This window comes from Festucalex cinctus, chromosome 8, assembly GCF_051991245.1.
Source record: "Festucalex cinctus isolate MCC-2025b chromosome 8, RoL_Fcin_1.0, whole genome shotgun sequence".
Classification (NCBI taxonomy): domain Eukaryota; kingdom Metazoa; phylum Chordata; class Actinopteri; order Syngnathiformes; family Syngnathidae; genus Festucalex; species Festucalex cinctus.
In genome coordinates, this window is record NC_135418.1 from 5570001 (window position 1) to 5587500 (window position 17500).

Here is a 17500-nt window from a genome sequence, read left to right on the forward strand (position 1 = left end):
TGGCTTTGAAGGTTATGAACCTTTGTGTTTTCTGGAGAAAAGCATGCAACCACCTGTATTTTTTGTGTTTAGCTTTCTTTTGGACTTGTCCCCAGGAGACCAACACAGGTCACGACCTCTAGATAGAAAATAAATGTTACTTACTTTCCACATTTCTGTGGCCCCTCCATCCCTGTAGTTATGTGTTTTTCCAATATATCGCAACCTGTGTTGTCTGATCTTCATTTGTGAAGTAGCTTTTCAAATTGAATTTTGATAGCTCTCCGTGTTCCAAGCTGTAGCTCTCCACGTCTTACATACATGTGACGTGTGTTATATCTCCTACTGTGCTTGTTTTTGCAGTTCCGTCGGCCGCACCTGATGATGTAGCTGTGGAGGTGATGAACAGCTCGGTGGTCAAGGTCAGCTGGACTCGTGTAAACAAGGACAAGTTGCATGGACATCTGGGAGGCTACAGGGTAATACTTCAAAACTGGCTCTTGTTTTTAGCCACAGTTAAAATGGAATGACCCTGACCTACTCTAAACGTTTGGTGCTCTAATGCCGCTGTCACCTACACATCCTCCTCAGCACAATGCGCGTCTGCACGCCGCCTCGTATCTTTTTGTTACACATATAAAAGGACTGCGATGTCGGATATTTACAGAGGTGGTCGTCTCTTTCTTTGTGTAGATAAACTGGTGGCGCCTACGCAGTTTGTTGGATTTGAAGAAAAGCCACGGAGACAAACACACGCTAACGTTACCTGGCGACCGTAGCCATGCAATCCTACCCAGGCTACAACCTTTTTCCGAGTACAGTCTCATTGTCATGACCTTTAACGGGCGTGGCAACGGTCCTGGCAGCCATCCTGTCAACTTCAAAACCCCAGAGGGAGGTAGGATTGTCGGGGGGAAAAAAACCCATCGTGTTTCATTTAGAACTTGTGAAGCTAATAAAAAAATGGAACAATTGCTTTAAGAATTCAACTTCTTGCTGTTTATTATCTTTTTTTTTTTTTTTGCCCCACAGTTCCTGAGAAAAATTCAGTTTTCAAGGTCACAGACACACAGAAGCACACCGTCTCTCTGGCTTGGTCACCACCATCTGAGCCGAATGGGATTCTGACAGGATACCTTTTAGAGTATCAGCTAAGTATGTATCAATTATCTTCAAGATACTGTATTTCTCCCTTTATGTAATAATGTGAACATACTCAACTTGTTTACATTATTTTAAGAAGAAAGAAATGTGACATTTTTGGAAATAGCATACTACACAATAAGACTTGTCCACACCTGCAACACATTATGTAATGGAAATTGTCCTGAAATGTAACATTTTTGGAAATAGCATACTACACAATAAGACTTGTCCACACCTGCAACACATTATGTAATGGAAATTGTCCTGCACCGTAAATGGGACTGAGGTCATAATGAGGTCACAATGTGTGAAAAGAAAACATGTCAGGGTAAGGTCTGTTTGCCATAATCATTCCTTGACTCATGCAGAGCAAGGCCACTAGTCAGAGTCTGTTCGGGTTCCGTTTTACTGACCTTGTGCTGTTGGCAGGGGACATCACCGCAATCGCTCACAGTCCCAACAGGATTTGATTACATCCAGCTATCATCAAGCAAAAATAAAAGTAAAGCTTAGGAGTAACTTCCAACATCATCTTATTGGCACATTTCCTGGCTAATTGAGTTTGATTTGGCAGCTGGAGAAGGGGGCCAAATGTCAGAGTGTATTTCAGGAAAGGATACTTTCAGTGTGCCTCAGTGATAGGGCTGATGTACTCGTTGAGGTGTGACTATGTTAAAGTCCCCTTGAAAGAAGCCATGCGCAAAAAGTTGGGATAATGTATCCAGCTGCCAAGGTGCCGTCAAAGTGACACAAGTGAAATTTCAAGTTAAGGACCAGCTGTTACAAAGGCTCCACCCACCTGCGTGGCAGCTTTTAATTGGCTTTACATCTAACAAGTTTCACTGGCAGGTCTGTTGTAACAAAACCATTACATAGAAGATGCAATGTAGGAGAATGGATCATGCATAAAATATTATGGTTATCATATCAAATGCAGTGACAAATTTTCAAATGACGTTTTAGTCGGAAACTCAATGCCCAAAACAATCACAGTCACTACCAGATTTCGCTGATATCCACCAGTGTCATTTAATTTTAGTTTAAATGTAAATCTTAAAGAGGAAGTCAACTCAAAAATGTTCTTTTCAACAATATACTATGCTCCCCCCCAGTTTAGAACAGTAGTTGTGACAGTGTTAACACTTTTATTGAAGCAAGATCTTCATTAAAAAAAAAAAAAAAAGTTTGACATACTTAAAAACAAGTTCTCCCCTCATAGACAAGCTCTGGGACGCTGCCGCCATTTTAGTGGGTGGAAACAATGACGTCATGACGCATTTACATCCAGACAGAGCATGCGTGTTGCTGCACGCAGCAGCTCCATTCCGAATGAAGTGTACACATGACGAAAGGATGGACGAAAGGAATATTCCACCTCCGTGATTCCGAATGAAATTCCATTCGTGTTCAGCTTTTTCATTCCGATTGAGGTGTTTATATTAGTGTTGTTCCTATACTGTTTTTTTTGGCCCCCGATACTGATCCCGATACCCAGCTTTGCAGTATCGGCCGATACCATACCGATAACTTCATTTTTTTTTTCCCTCAACATGAAAAAGCTGTCCTGCCATTGGTTCAGAGCATTCAAGGCCCAATAGGATATCTTAGATCGGCATGCAGTGAACTGTCACATTTCAGTGAATGTCGTGCACGAGCAAGACACAAGATGCTGCATCCAAAATCCTATATTAGAGTTGGAATTAATGGTATTGGCATGTTACTTGTCAGTACTCACCGATACCGATACCACTGTTTTAATGCAGTATCGGCGCCTCTGCCGATTCCAGTATCGGTATCGGAACAACACTAGTTTATATGGAACATTTTCATTCCGTTTGGCTGTTCGGATTCAGTCTAAACGGAATACATGTCATGTAAACCCGGCTTATGATGTATTTTTCAGTTGACAGCAAGTGGCAAAATGGCCACCCCCTGATCGGGCTAAAAAGAGATGGACTTTGCTGCTTAATTCATGTTCCACAAAATGCAATATTATTCTGAATGTCGTATTTAAACCGGTGGGATTGCATAGAAGATATTATCGGAAAGAACGTTTTTTGGGTTGACTTCCCCTTTAAAAGTTCAATTTAAAAAATGTTAAAATTAGTCTTCTGCTTTACGTCTTCATAATATGTCAGTTTACCATCAGTAATGAGCTATTTTTTGGCATAGACCTCCAAGTCCAGAAAGTAAAAATCCTGAAACAGTTTGGCTTTAGCCACAGGAGCTTCTTACTCAGCAGGTGGAGATGAGCTTCTTTTCCTGCCAGTTGAGTAGAAGCACCTATGGCTAAAGCGAATCTGTGTCAGGGCTTTCTGGACCGGGATTTCCCAACCTGCAGACCAATAGGTGGCTCATATTGTCCTTGGGGATAACTAGTAGGGGTGTGCCAAAAAAATCGATTCATAAAAGAATTGAGATTCTCATTTATTAATCGAATCGAATCGATATTAATATCCAAAAATTGATTTTATTTAAATTAGAAATGAAGAAGAAGGGGAAAAGGCAGTTGTAGCCCACATGCTGTTTTTGTGGAAAAAGGCACTTACAAAATTACTAAATGTTTAAACAAAAAAAAAAACACTTTAATGTCTCTATTTGTCATTTTGTCTTGCAAAGCAGACTGGAGTAGATCATGACAATGTTGTGCATATCTGTAAATTGAAGCAGAAATCATTTGTCAATCACATAATTTTGGATCGAAAATCGTTTGAACCAAGAATAGAAAATCAATTCTGAATCGAATCGTAGACCCAAAAATCGTAATCATATCGAATCGTGAGACAGACAAAGATTCCCAGCCCTAATAACTAGTACCTGCTGGCACTTTATTTATTTCAGGACAATTTACCTTAATCAGGGCAAAAAGGCATCTGTGTTTGCAGTGTTTTGACTCCCTCCCACCTCCCTTTATGCACAGAGGAAAGGGGGCGGGGCGCAAGTTAACCAGAGGCAATTAACTTCAAAGTGGCGTTTGCTCAACTCTGCAAGCAGCCAATCACATTTTACCATGCTTAAACGTCCCCTCAAAAAAAAAAAAAGAATAGAAGAGCTCATTACCGGCGGCACGGTAGTCGAGTGGTTAGCACGTCCGCTTCCCAGTTCTGAGGTCTCCGGTTCGAGTCCAGGCTCGGACCTTCCTGGGTGGAGTTTGCATGTTCTCCCCGTGCCTGCGTGGGTCTTCTCCGGGTACTCCGGTCTCCTCCCACATTCCAAAGACATGCATGGCAGGTTAATTGAGTGCTCCGAATTGTCCCTAGGTGTGCGTGTGAGTGTGGATGGTTGTTCGTCTCTGTGTGCCCTGCGATTGGTTGGCAACCAGTCCAGAGTGTCCCCCGCCTACTGCCCAGAGCCAGCTGAGATAGGTGCCAGCAGCCCCCGCGACCCTTGTGAGGAATAAGCGGTCAAGAAAATGGATGGATGGATGGAGCTCATTACCATGACAGCCAGTATAGCAATTAATGAAACCTCAAGATATCAAACCCACAATAAACCTGTAAACCGGTAATCGGACCATGTCTAATACATTATCTATTAAACTTAGATCTAAAATATGTTTCTAACACTTAAAGCATAGAGTTTAATAAAAGAGCATTTCATAGCTGCGACTTTTAAGAGCATTCTGTATTTCATGATTCATCTGTGGGTTAAAACTCCAAGAGTAACAGTTTTTTTTTCCGTTTTTTGTTTTGGTCAACTTATGATTGACTGTAGTTAACAACACAGAGGAAGTCGGACAACTGCAGACTATCGACATTAGCAAACCCGACACGACCAAGTGGACCCTGCGGGACTTGGAGCCTTTAAGCAAATACAAGTTCCACCTGCGTTCCTGCACCACAGTGGGCTGTGGGCCCATTACCAGTGAGGAGAGCACCACCACCCTTGAAGCAAGTGAGTAATAGGGGGATATAACATCATTTAAATTGGATTGAATAAACTGCTGTGTGTTTGTGTTACATTAATAGGCAGCAACATTAGAGTTATGGCACAGAATTGGTTCAGTATAATCCAGGCTTAGTGAGGCGCAAAGCCATTTTTTTTATTTTTTTTTTCCCCAAACAGCATTCAGCTTGTAAAAACTGCAGCCTGGGCAGCCAAGCTTTGCTTTTGTCCCAGTAAGTTATATTTGTGGACAAACAATTTAATATGTCTGTCCTGCCACTTTTCATTTGTCACTGCCAGAGCAAGGGTTTATTGATTGGATGGAAAGTGCAAGTTATGAGACAATCAGCAAAGAAAGAAAAGTGCTTTGAGCAGGGAGGAACTGAAGGTTCCGATAATGAATTGTGCAATCATGAAAAGAGACGCTGGGTAAGTCCGCATAATGATCCAGCTTGTATCATATAATTGTGCCTTTGTCATGACATATCATTTGCGGGGGATTACATGGCACACCTCTAGTGAAGGCAATCTCTGAACTCGACTGCCGTGTGAACAATAACGGAGGAAATGACACAGGAACATATTTAAGTTTCAATACAAACAGACCGTAGGCATCCTAGATGACTAGACGGTGCTTTTAATTTACTAACGCTGTGCCATAATGAAAGTTATTGTTATTTGGCTGCAAGTCCTGCAAAGCGAAACATAATTGTCTCTCTGTCAGTGATTGCTTGTTTGAATGTTAAAAAACAAAAAGGAATAATTACAAGATTTTTCTTTTCTGTATTCCGTTTCATTTTTTTACATCACTGCATGTGTAACAATTACAGTAAGTATTAAAGGTATTACAATATTCACTAGTACCCTGTGAAAGTGCACCATTCTTTGTTGTCTACTCGCTGTAGTGCTTGCGTAAAAGGGTTTCCCTTCAAGCGGAACCTTTGATCATGCAACGTCTAATGTGTTTCAATGCCTGGTTAGCAATGCATTTGCTTGTCCCTTTTGTATTTTTTTTCTTTCTTTTATTTATCGGCCCCTAACAGCTTCCACTCTGCCTCCCACCGATGGCCCCAGTATGTAGAACAGAGTAGATGCATGACACCTCACACATACAGTACACATATAATCACACATGGCAGATAATACGAATACCATAACTTTGGGGACAGTTTACAATTTAATAAAAATCCTGTTGTGCCTCATTCAAAGGACATATTTGACATGTTTTTTTTTTTTATATACAGTCTTCCCTCGCTATAACGCGGTTCACTTTTCGTGGTCTCGCTGTATCGCAGATTTTTTTTTAAGTGCAATTTTGCATATTCTTTTACAGTAAGATACCCATTTTATAAAATTTATGAACGTTTGAACATTGTCAATGTTTGAACAAGAGAGAAATGTGAGAACATGTAAATGCCTCAATGAGAAAAGTGTATAAATTGTGCGGTCGGGGATTTTAGAGCCTTAAAACATTTATAAGAGCTGGAAAACATAAAGCTAACTACTTCGCGGATTTCATTTTTTGCGGGTATTTTTTGGAACCTAACCACAGCGGAAAAAGAGGGAACACTGTATATATATATATGTGTATATATATATATATATATATATATATATATATATATATATATATATATATATATATATATATATATATATATATATATATATATATATATATTAAAAATGATAATATATTGTGAATACAATGTATGTGCAGATAATTAGCAATGTGTACTGTTTGTCCTTGCCACCAGTAGGAAGCATTTAATGCGTACTGTTATGAAGGGAAAAAAAAAATCTTCTAAAGTCTACTCGCCTCATTAATAATTCTTCTATTTAGCAGTCAAAGGGATAATTCATCCTCTATTAACCTTGTTTTCCCAGTGATACCAAAATGTGTGAAACGCTCTTATGCAGACATGATGTTTGATAATTCAAGGTCTAAAAATTATCTATCTATAATTATCATTACCAAGTTTATTTTATTTAAAGGAAACTAATGAAATAAATTAACTAGGACTAAAATTTGGGGGGTGGTGTAGTTATTACTTTTTTTTTTTTTTTTAAACGCTTAAAATAAAACGGGGAAAAACTACATTATTCCATTTACAAAAATAGCTAAAACTAAGTAAGCAAATTAATCTGGTGGCAGCCAATGAAAAAAATTCCTCGGCTTGCACGTTTGGAAAGGCTGTCACGCTTAGACGAAATGTGACACTAAAGAAAAGAAGTGTTCTCCTTGTTTGCTTCAATTGAATTTTTTTTTTTTTTGTGCTTTGTTGAAGAATTTTTTTTAAAGCAAAGCCTATTCTCATCCTCTATTTGATTTGTGTGGGTGTGTTGTTGTTTTTTTTGTAATGTTTTTACGATACAATATTTACCATGATGTTTGTATTGTCTTGCATACAAGACATACACATTTAAAAACCTAATACTAAAAGTAATAAAAACTAATTCTAAAACAAAGCATTTTCATAAAAAAACAAAACAAAAAAACTAAAATTAATAGAAATTATCAAACCCGCTCTGAGAACAAAAAAAAAAAAAAAAAAACAACAACCTCAAAACGAAATAAAAACAAAAAATATTGAAAATTCCAAGACTATTATAACACTATTTACTATTTCTGTTGTAGTCTTCATGTAAGGGAATTTATGAAAAATTTCTGAACATCCACACGTTAATGAATCTCCGGACATGATTTATTGCCGTTACTAATTACAAGCAGAGTATAAGTGATCTTGCCAACTGATCAATTGGTTCTAATACCGTTTTCATTTCCCAGCTGTACCATGGGGATTAAAAGATACAAGATCTATATTTGAGCCAGACGGTGTAGCTGGAGAATGCCATCACTTGAATGGGACAAAAACATCTAATTGTCAGTGATTGATTTCTTGGGCCCGGGTCCTCATTCTACACGGCAGTGTATTGACCCAACAGTCACCTGACTAGCTAAGCAGCAGTACCGCACTGAGACAAGAAGTTGACTGTGCGGAGAGAAAATGAGGAGAAATGTCCTCCGGGGGTATGCTGGGGATTTGTAAGCGCATACTGGGAAGGGTGATATTTATAGGACAGTGCGATAAATGGATAAGTGGAAGCTGTTGGAAGTTATCATATCAGAATAGTTGGTGATGTCGTCTGATCCAAAAGTCCCCTTGACTTTGCTGCTGCATCGAATAGAGCAACTCCCTGTTGTCTGAACAGCTGGTTTCTCAAACATTTTTATAGCAAGCTGAGAAGTGCAATGACAAAAAATACACGCACACGCGCGCACACGCGGGAGACAGCCTAAGGATGTTTTTAGTTCAAGGTCTGCTCTTAGTCAAATTCATTGTGCAAGGTCCATTGATTGGAATTGCGATAGTCGCAGACTAATCCATCAACATTAGTCAAAGAGTGTCATTTGCACTGGTTGGGACGGGCAACACAGACGCAGGTGTCCATGTGTGCTGAATTATCACCCGAGTAAATAAAGCACCTGAGCTGAAGGCACGACACAAGATTTGCATGTTTGCCATGGGGAAATGAAGTGGATTGATGTCGACCTGCTCAGACAGCAGCTGTCAAGGCATACTAATGATGCACATCATTCACTACATTATTAGATGGTGTTCCTCCCCGCTTGACTTGCAAAAGGCCAACTTATTTGATTTGTCTGGATTTCATGATGTAAATTAAAGACGAGATTCTGAACAAGAAACTGTCAGTCAATTCTTATAACACTGATAAAAATGACTTCATTTTTAAAAAAGAAAGAAAAGAAAATGTGAATAAAAATTAGCCAGGTAAACTTTGAAAAAAAGCTTTTGTACAATTTCAGTGAACAACAGGAAATTCAGATTTGTCTGGAAGCGCAATTAATTGTATAAAGCCTGTCAAGTACTGCATCGACGGCTGCTTTCTTTCCAGTACCGTTTAATTCTTTTAATCAAAGTGTAGTTTGTCTTTGGTTTACTGTGTTTGCAGTTAGCACCTCACATAGAGTCTAATAGCAGCATGTCTTCTTGAACAAACAAGAATGATGTACTCCAACTGTGCTTTTAAAGAGAACTTGGATATTTGCTGGTGTATTGGAGCCTGCTAGGTTGTCCAGAAGTTATTAAATCAAGAGCTTTGCTCCATTTGGTGTTTTATTTGTGCGTTCTTGGCGTATTGATTTTTTTTTTTTTTTTTGCTGTGTGAATACAAATCAAACCGGAGGGACACGGGTAATAATGTCTACAGACGCATTAACTAATTTTAACCTAGAAAAGCAGATTACAGGGGTGAAATCACACAAACATGACACCAACGCCATGTTTGCAAGGTATGAATTTTGCGAAGAAAGTCAAACTTTGTGTTTAAAGTGACAGTGTTTGTGCAAAGTCAGGGGCTCGACACACGGTAGGCGACAAGCGACAGCGAATTACGTATCAAGTACCTCGTCGCCTCCCTTGTGTGCAGTTTGACATGGGAGGCGACGAGGTACTTGTCGCCGCACACGGGAAGCGACAAGCAGTTGCGACGGCGGCAGCGACTGACGTCACCCTCTAGCGCGGCTTGTTGACAACAGATTTGATTGGCTATTAAATTGGAGGGAATCATTGTAAACGGACGTTCCACTACATAGTTCGAGGATGAAGATTCACAATATATTACTGGAATTAACTGAACTATTGTCACGGAAATCATTGTGTGAAGTATCATATAAAACTGGATGGTCGGACATTGCTAAAATTAGATCCTCCCATTTTTCCGTGTATCGCACTGTCTAGCATGCCCTGCGTTCATTGGCTCGTCAATGAAATCTTCGCTGATTGGTTGAAGCCTCAGCGACGTGACAAAAGTTGAACATGTTTCAACTTTCTAGTATCGCGTCGCGGACCTACGCATGCACGTCTACGTGTACGCACGCAATTTTTCACATGCACCAATGTCGCGTGTCGCCGATGGGGAGGGAGGAAGGCGATTTTCGCTTTGTCCCCTTGCTTCCATAGGAAATGAATGGCGAGCGAGCGACGTCGCCTCCCGTGTGTCGAGCCCCTAAGGCCTCAGTATGCTTCTGCGAGAGGCTCGCGTCAAGGCGTCACGTTGGAGCTCCGCTCGTGCGTTTGCCTTCCGACTTGTGCGCAATACACATCGGTGTCTGCTGGAGTTTCACACCAAGTCCCGCTGTCGCTATGGCTGGGCCGCCACAGAGTGGCGATTCCTCTGCATTTTATGACGGATTCAGGAAGTTCAATTTAATTCAGAAACACGAAACAAAGCCGGGGGGAGAGTAAGTTCATCACCGTGGCAATTCATTATTGCCAATTTGCACCGGTGTCGGCCGTAAACTCGCCAAAACACAACAGCCGTGCGCTTAGCGAACACAGTTTTTTATTATTTTTTTTATTTTTTTATTTTTATTGTTGTTTTCCGCCTCTCTTTTCCTGCACAGCCGTGGTCTCCGAGCAGGGAAGTCGATTTGCGCCGCCAGTTGCCTTCACGGAAACTATCTGGGCGGGGGGCGGGGAGAGAGAGAGAGAGAGAAAAAAAAGAAAAAACGCCATCGAACGGACCAATCAGAAGCGAGCGACGCCCCGCCATCGACGTGCGTCCAAGGATTGGCGACGTGTGCACGTCGGCCGGCCACGAGCGACGCAGCACTTAAAATTCATGGCTCGCGTCGATCATGTGATCGACGGCGCTCATCGACGCGAGAGCAAACGTGGAGGCATAAATGAGGCTTCAGACACAATTGCGTTTTCTGGCTGTTTAACTGTAATCATCTCAGGCATTTGTCAAAATGTGGTTATTACTCTGACATGTTTCTGCTCTTCTTCCAAGGCATTTTCTGCTGACCGATGCTCAGGTTTAGGTTACTGTATGCGTACAAAGCTGAGCTGAAACTGCAGCAAAAAATAAATAAATCAACAGAAAAAGCATTACATTGAAATGACCTCTCTTTTTAACCAACTACAGGCGTGTCCTTGTAGTGCGTGGTCCTCCATTGTCTGAAGGATTTAATCTGGCGGCATGGATCAAGGAATTCCATTTGTATAATGCAAAATACTTGATTAATTAGACAGGCGAATTAGCTGTTTAATATTAATATTGGACGGTTTCCATCACGGGACTACTGCTTCTGCATCAGATAAGCTATGTCAATGTAAACATTCAATCAAGCCGTCCGATAAAAAGGTTAAGACGTGTCAAAGTCACTGAGTATTCTTCTCCTCAGGTCTTGCCAGCATCCACGGAGGAATATCTAACCAGGGCTGGTTTATTGGCCTGCTGTGTGCCATTGCTCTACTCACACTCATTGTGCTGATTGCCTGTTTTGTCAACAGAAATAAAGGAGGAAAATATTCAGGTATGTGCTCATGTACACGCGCACACAACCTTTTTAGAATTACTCTATATTGCTAATTCTGTATATGTATAAAACAGTGTTATTTTTGTAGAACATGTACCATATTGGTATACAGACACGGCGCTCCGCATACGCTTATCACGCACTGCGCGTAGGGCACCAACTGCCTAAGGGGGCACCAAAAAACAAATCAAGCCCGTAAAAATAATCATATTAGTAATTATAATATCAGTGTCTAATATTTAAAATAAAAGCTTGTAAAGCATGTTAATAAATACAAAAAATAACGTAGCATTATTTACTCGACGAGCGGTATCGCTGGTCTACGTTGGTGCCCCCCCTCCCTTAGTACTTGTAGTTTGTTCCTATTAGGGAAAGGAGGAGGGGGGCGGGGTGCCCTTTTGCTCCAACGAAGCAAACTACTAGGGCCCTTTCCCTAGGGGGGTGGGGTGCACTTTATGCTTCAATCGCAAATTTGGCAGAAGTTTATTCTTGGATATCTGGACATGTCATCAAAAAGGCATCAAGAATTGGGGGCGGAAAAGAGGAAAAGAAAAAACAATGAGATGATGCTCGCGCGTCACTTGCAGGTATGACAATGACAATTTGTTTATTTTGTAGCAGCTATGTTTACATGACCACAGTTAGCAAAACAAAACAAAAACACTCCAAACCGCCGCAGTGGAATGGTTGTGACCAGCACGTTCATTATACGGTATGTTAAATGGAATGTGACGAGACAATATTGTTTCATATGGAACGGCCAAGAGCGGCATGTACTGGTGAAAGTGTAATTTGAAAATAATAATAATAATAATAATAATCATAATAATAATAATAATAATCATCATCATCATCATCTTAAGGCTAAGTAGATTTCCTCATTTCATATTCATAGTTTTAACATTATGTCCAGAATCTTTACATAGTGCTCTATGAGTCCTTCTCTAAAAAGGTAGATTATGAAAATTTTCATGTGCCTGTGTTTTAAATATAGGCCTGCACAATACCATAATCCTAATCAATTTAGAAAATGTTTGTACCATGGTTGGTTTAAAACCATATTTCATTGTAGAATCCCTGAATATTGTCTTGTATTTCTGAATACAGGATCAATGCTTCAATATGTTCAAGGAGCATTTCATAAATGCGGAAATTGCACAAAAGCTGTCATATGATGACCTGATAGCCGATTTTGCAGCCCAGAAATGTAGCCAAGTGCCTCTGTAGGCCCACTACTAACTTGCTTGCACTTTGTTTATTTCCAGATGTTCATTTGTTAATAGTAGTGGCATTGAGTTTTATTTTAATTCATTTAGCTTTATTTATTTGTGTATTTGGTGTCATTGTTAGTTATATAAAGACTTATTATTTATCACTTATTTTTGTGAACATTTTTAAAACTTCAATATTGACACTTACAAGTAGGGCTGGGTATCACAAGGGCCCGATTAAATTCATGATTCACAACGATTTTCGATTCAATTGAGGAATTCATGCAGCACATATTTTAGACAGTCAAAAGTACCAATGCTGCAAAGAGTAGAAACTTCTTGCTCTAATTTAATGCATTAGTAAGAATATGAATATTTACATTAGGAATTGAATCCATTGCAGTTACATTAATATGTTTCATTTAACATGGCCTTATAAAAACAAGAAATAATAATTTAAACGAGAGCTGCAAGCAGCTATAAAGGGCCCTCGCAGTCCGGGCCACGTTGGGGTACTTGCATGTTGGGGTACTTGCACATGGCACATTAGGAGCAAAATTTCTTTTAACATGGCATGATAAACCTTTACATGGGAATTTTTTTTGCCAGGTGTGATGTGTGTCAAGCTCAATGTGTTTTGGTGATTGTTAAGATCTGCAAAAATCAGCGTCCTTTTTTATTTTTAGGGAATGAGTTGACCTGACTGTTTTTTTTTTTTTGCAAAAGTATATATACCCATCATCGCTCGTACTCATTGCACAATGTTGCTTTTATTGTCCATAGAGGCGATAAAAAAAAAATGAAACTGAATAAAAAGAGTACATATGCTTGGATCGGTCTGATACAAGTGAACATCTTGAGTAGTGGAAAGTAAAAGAATATTCATAAATGACTTAGTTATAACACTCACGAGTTCACAAATTTTGTTCAAAATACCGTAAGTGGGGTTGTTTTTTTTTTTGTTTTTTTTTTGTTTTTTATGCCTCAAGGACTAGGTGGCGCAGTATTTATAACAGAATTTTGTCATAGAGATACCTTCAGGCCTTGACTATAAATATACATGTCAAGTTTGGGATTTTTTGAAGCATGTACCGGGGAGTTATTCAACATATCCTTCATTCACGATACTGCTTTTAACGTCCATAGAGGCTATCAAAAATAAATTAAACTAAATAAAAAATACGTATGTTTGGATAGGTCTGATGCCAGTGAACATTTTGAGTGGTGGAAAGTAAAAGAATATTCATAAATGACTTAGTTATCACACTGAGAATGAGTTTGCAATTTTTGTAAAAATCCCGTAAGTGGGGTATTTTTTTTTTCTGCGTCAAGGGCTAGGTGGCGCTGCATATATAACTGAATGTTGTCATAGAGATACCTTCAGGCCTTGATGATAAACATACATGTCAAGTTTGGGATTTTTTGGAGCATGTACCCGGGAGTTATCAAGAATATCCTTTTTCATTGCGAAACGTGTTTACAATTTTTGTAAAAATACCGTAAGTGGGGTATTTTTTTTTTCATGCCTCAAGGGCTAGGTGGCGCTGCATATATAACCGAATGTTGTCATAGAGATACCTTCAGGCCTTGACGATAAACATACATGTCAAGTTTGGGATTTTTTGGAGCATGTACCGGGGAGTTATTAATCATATCCTTTTTCAGTGCGAAACACAAATTTAGATGCCCCGCCCTCATCATATAGTATTTTGAAAAGTCAAGATTTTTCCCCCTGTCGTTGGCTCAGGTCTTGACATGGTCCAGGTCAAGACTTAACTCAGTCGTATGAAACGTGTAGGAGAAGTGCGCAAAAGTATGCCCCCTGTAAATGTGCAAAAATCGTCAAAAATGGGACATTCAAAAATTCCGAGCTCACTTCCTGTTCATTTTAGCATATGGGTCCAAGAGACTCTTTTGTAGGTCTTGGGCTCCCTCATACACCTAAAAATATTCGTCGTTCTTGCTTAAACGTACAACTGGGGCTGCTTCATTAAAAATTTCTAGGGGGCGCTATTGAGTCATTTTTGTAAAAATAGCACAATACATGATAAAATATTACTCATTTTACCAGGCCAGATGTGTGTGCCAAGTTTCATGAGTTTCTGTGCATGTTTATACCCTCAAAACTGGCGTTGTTTTCTTAGCGAACAACGCTTAGCCACGCCCACAGCAATTCGCGAAAACTCACAAACTTCATGTTGTGACATCATGAAGGCCGAAACCCTCTTCTGAGCAAATATGAGGTATGTCCAGTTAACGTGTTTGGAGAAAAATGTAGAAGAAAATTCGTAAGAAAAAAAATGCCACTAGGTGGCGCTATCAGTAAGATGAAATATAAGTTTGTAGATGTCTTTAGGGCTGGACTCTCATCAAATGTGTGAAATTTTGAGAAGATAGGATCATCTCGGTCAAGTTCATGCAGCTTTTATTGTCACGAAAAATCTTCAGACTTTGCGTTACCGTAGCGGCCACGCCCTTTGGCGAAAAGTTACAATATTCGGTGTGGGGCATGATCAACATCTTAAGGCTTTTCTGACCAATTTTCAACTGGATCCCTTCAACGAGCTCGGCACAGTAGCTAAAAACGTAAAGTATCACATTTATTGTTACCACTAGGTGGCGCTATATGTATAACTGAATTTTATTATATAGATGTTTTCAGGCCGTGACTATTACGTTGCCTGAGAAGTTTGAGATTTTTTGGAGCTTGAACATGGGAGTTATTAAGCATTTGCTCTTTCTGGACAAATGAAATTTTAAAGGCAATATTTGATGCCCCGCCCCCGTCATATAGTATTTCGAAAGGGCAAGATGTTTTGCCCAGTTGTTCTCTCAGGTCTTGAGATGATAAATGCCAAGTTTGAAGTGAATTGGATGAAAAATGTTTGCAAAGGGGGAAAAAGCATGACCACAGTGAATGTGCCAAAATAGGCCAAAATTGGACATAAAAAAATTCATAGCTCACTTCCTGTACATTTTAGCTACATGGTCCCAATAGACTTTTTTTGTGCATCTCGGGGTGCTACACGTGCCTGCCAATTTCCGTTGCTCTAGCTCAAACGTGCCGGGCTTGGTTTTTATTTTTCTATGCTAGGGGGCGCTATAGAGTCGCGTTGTTATGACGACTTCATAATATCAAATTTTTCGCCGGGCCTGAGGAGTGTGCAAAGTTTGGTGAGTTTTCGTAAATGTTTAGGTACCCAAAATCGCGATCGTTTGCGGAGAATAAAGAAGAAGAAGAAGAAGAAGAAGAAGAAGAAGAAGAAGAAGAAGAACTAGAGCTGCGAGCAGCTATAAGGGGCCCTCGCAACCCGGGCCACGTTGGGGTACTTGCACGTCGGGGTTCTGGCATGTTGGGGTACTGTGAAATAGGAAGCTGTCTAAATTGTAAATGTTTTTGCCATGCTTTGTGTTTGCAACGTTTCATGGAAAGGCCAAAAATGATGCACAATTAACAAAATAAAATCAAAATAGGGCCTCGCAGCGGCACCGCCGCCGGTGCCGCCGCTGCTCGGGCCCTAATAAGAAGAATTCCTACAAAAACAATAGGGCCTCGCAGCGGCATCGCCGCCGGTGCCGCCGCTGCTCGGGCCCTAATAAGAATTCCTTGAAAAACAATAGGGCCTCGCAGCGGCACCGCCGCCGCCGCTGTCGGGCCCTAATAATAATAATTTTTACAAAAACAATAGGGACCTCGCAGCGGTCGCTGCTCGGGCCCTAATGAATTACAACCACAGCACAGGCTGTGTAAATAAATTGACAAAAATGGGGGGGTCGATATATTGATACATGGTTTTATGTATCGATATTGGGATATGAAAAGGTGTATCGATATGATAGCAATATATCGATATTTCAAACCCAGCCCTACTTACAAGTTATTTTGTTTAATAAAGTAAACCTGACAAATACTCAGATATTGTTCATTTCTACCAGGGGAGGGGTGATGGGGTGTGTGCGGACGGTGAGTTGGGGGGGGGGCACCACAAAACATTTATGCTTAGGGCACCAAAATGGCTAGCGCCGGCCCTGTTGGTATAGGTCGCACCAGTAAGAAATGTATCGTGAAGAAGAAAAGTTTAGTATACAGTAAGTCTCATTTTAAGGGGCAAATGGATTTTTACAAAAACTGAAACCATAATTCGTTGTCATTCGCCCCCAAAATCTCCGGTCCCTAATTGTGGGTGTATTCAGAAATACACTCTGAACGCACACTGCTACTCCGACCGTTCGGAAATAAAGATAGTCGTTTAAATGTGCTGTTTGGGTATTCAGAGTGCCCCCACCGCAAAAAAAATAAAAAAATAAAAAAAAGGAGCACCAGAGCCTAGTGTGTCAGGCAGCACAGATGGAAACAATTCAAGCATGAACGAATGATTGCTTTGGTAACCTGGGCTGTGTTCAGGATTCAAAAAAAGAGGTGAACGCACTCTGTCAGTCTGAACAAACACTCGCTCAGAGTCGTGCACGCACCTCGTGTTGACAAATTACATTTGCATTACATCTTTTTCTTCTAATTGTGGAATAATTTTTTATTTTAGTTTAAAATGGCTTACCTCAACTATGAACCCATGTCACATTGCAGCCAAAGATAGAATCCTGGTTGGTTATTGTGCCTTTTGCTGCTATAAGTAGTAAATCTTTCTCTTTGGTGGCACGCTAGCAGCAGCAGCTAACAAGCATCATTGCCATGACAACTACTTCTTCTTTGTATTCTTCCATTTCTTCTTATTCTTTGTTGGCAGTTTGCAAATATTTTGGTGCATTACCAACCGAAGAAAGGAGGTGGCGAAAATGAACGGAAAGTCAACACAATTAGAGAAAAGCGATTTTGGGTGCTAGGCCGAGTTCTCATTTGAATTAGTGCTGTCAAATTTAAAGCGTTAACTCAGTGATTAATCACAAAAAAATAGTGCATTAATCATGTATTCAT

General features: G+C 40.1%; 1 protein-coding gene across 10 annotated transcripts in view; it reads left to right on the forward strand.

The window, feature by feature from the left end:
• chl1b (cell adhesion molecule L1-like b) overlaps positions 1-17500 on the forward strand; it is a 108495-nt gene that overhangs the window by 81387 nt on the left and 9608 nt on the right. For 6 of the 10 annotated variants that reach the window (XM_077529918.1, XM_077529923.1, XM_077529924.1 and 3 more), the window contains 7 exons: positions 73-108; positions 343-458; positions 673-877; positions 1012-1134; positions 4840-5019; positions 5841-5852; positions 11222-11353. In XM_077529918.1, coding sequence (XP_077386044.1) covers positions 73-108; positions 343-458; positions 673-877; positions 1012-1134; positions 4840-5019; positions 5841-5852; positions 11222-11353 — 804 coding nt within the window. The remainder of the gene's footprint in view (positions 1-72; positions 109-342; positions 459-672; positions 878-1011; positions 1135-4839; positions 5020-5840; positions 5853-11221; positions 11354-17500) is intronic. The other 4 variants (XM_077529921.1, XM_077529925.1, XM_077529919.1 and 1 more) reach the window with 3 other exon arrangements.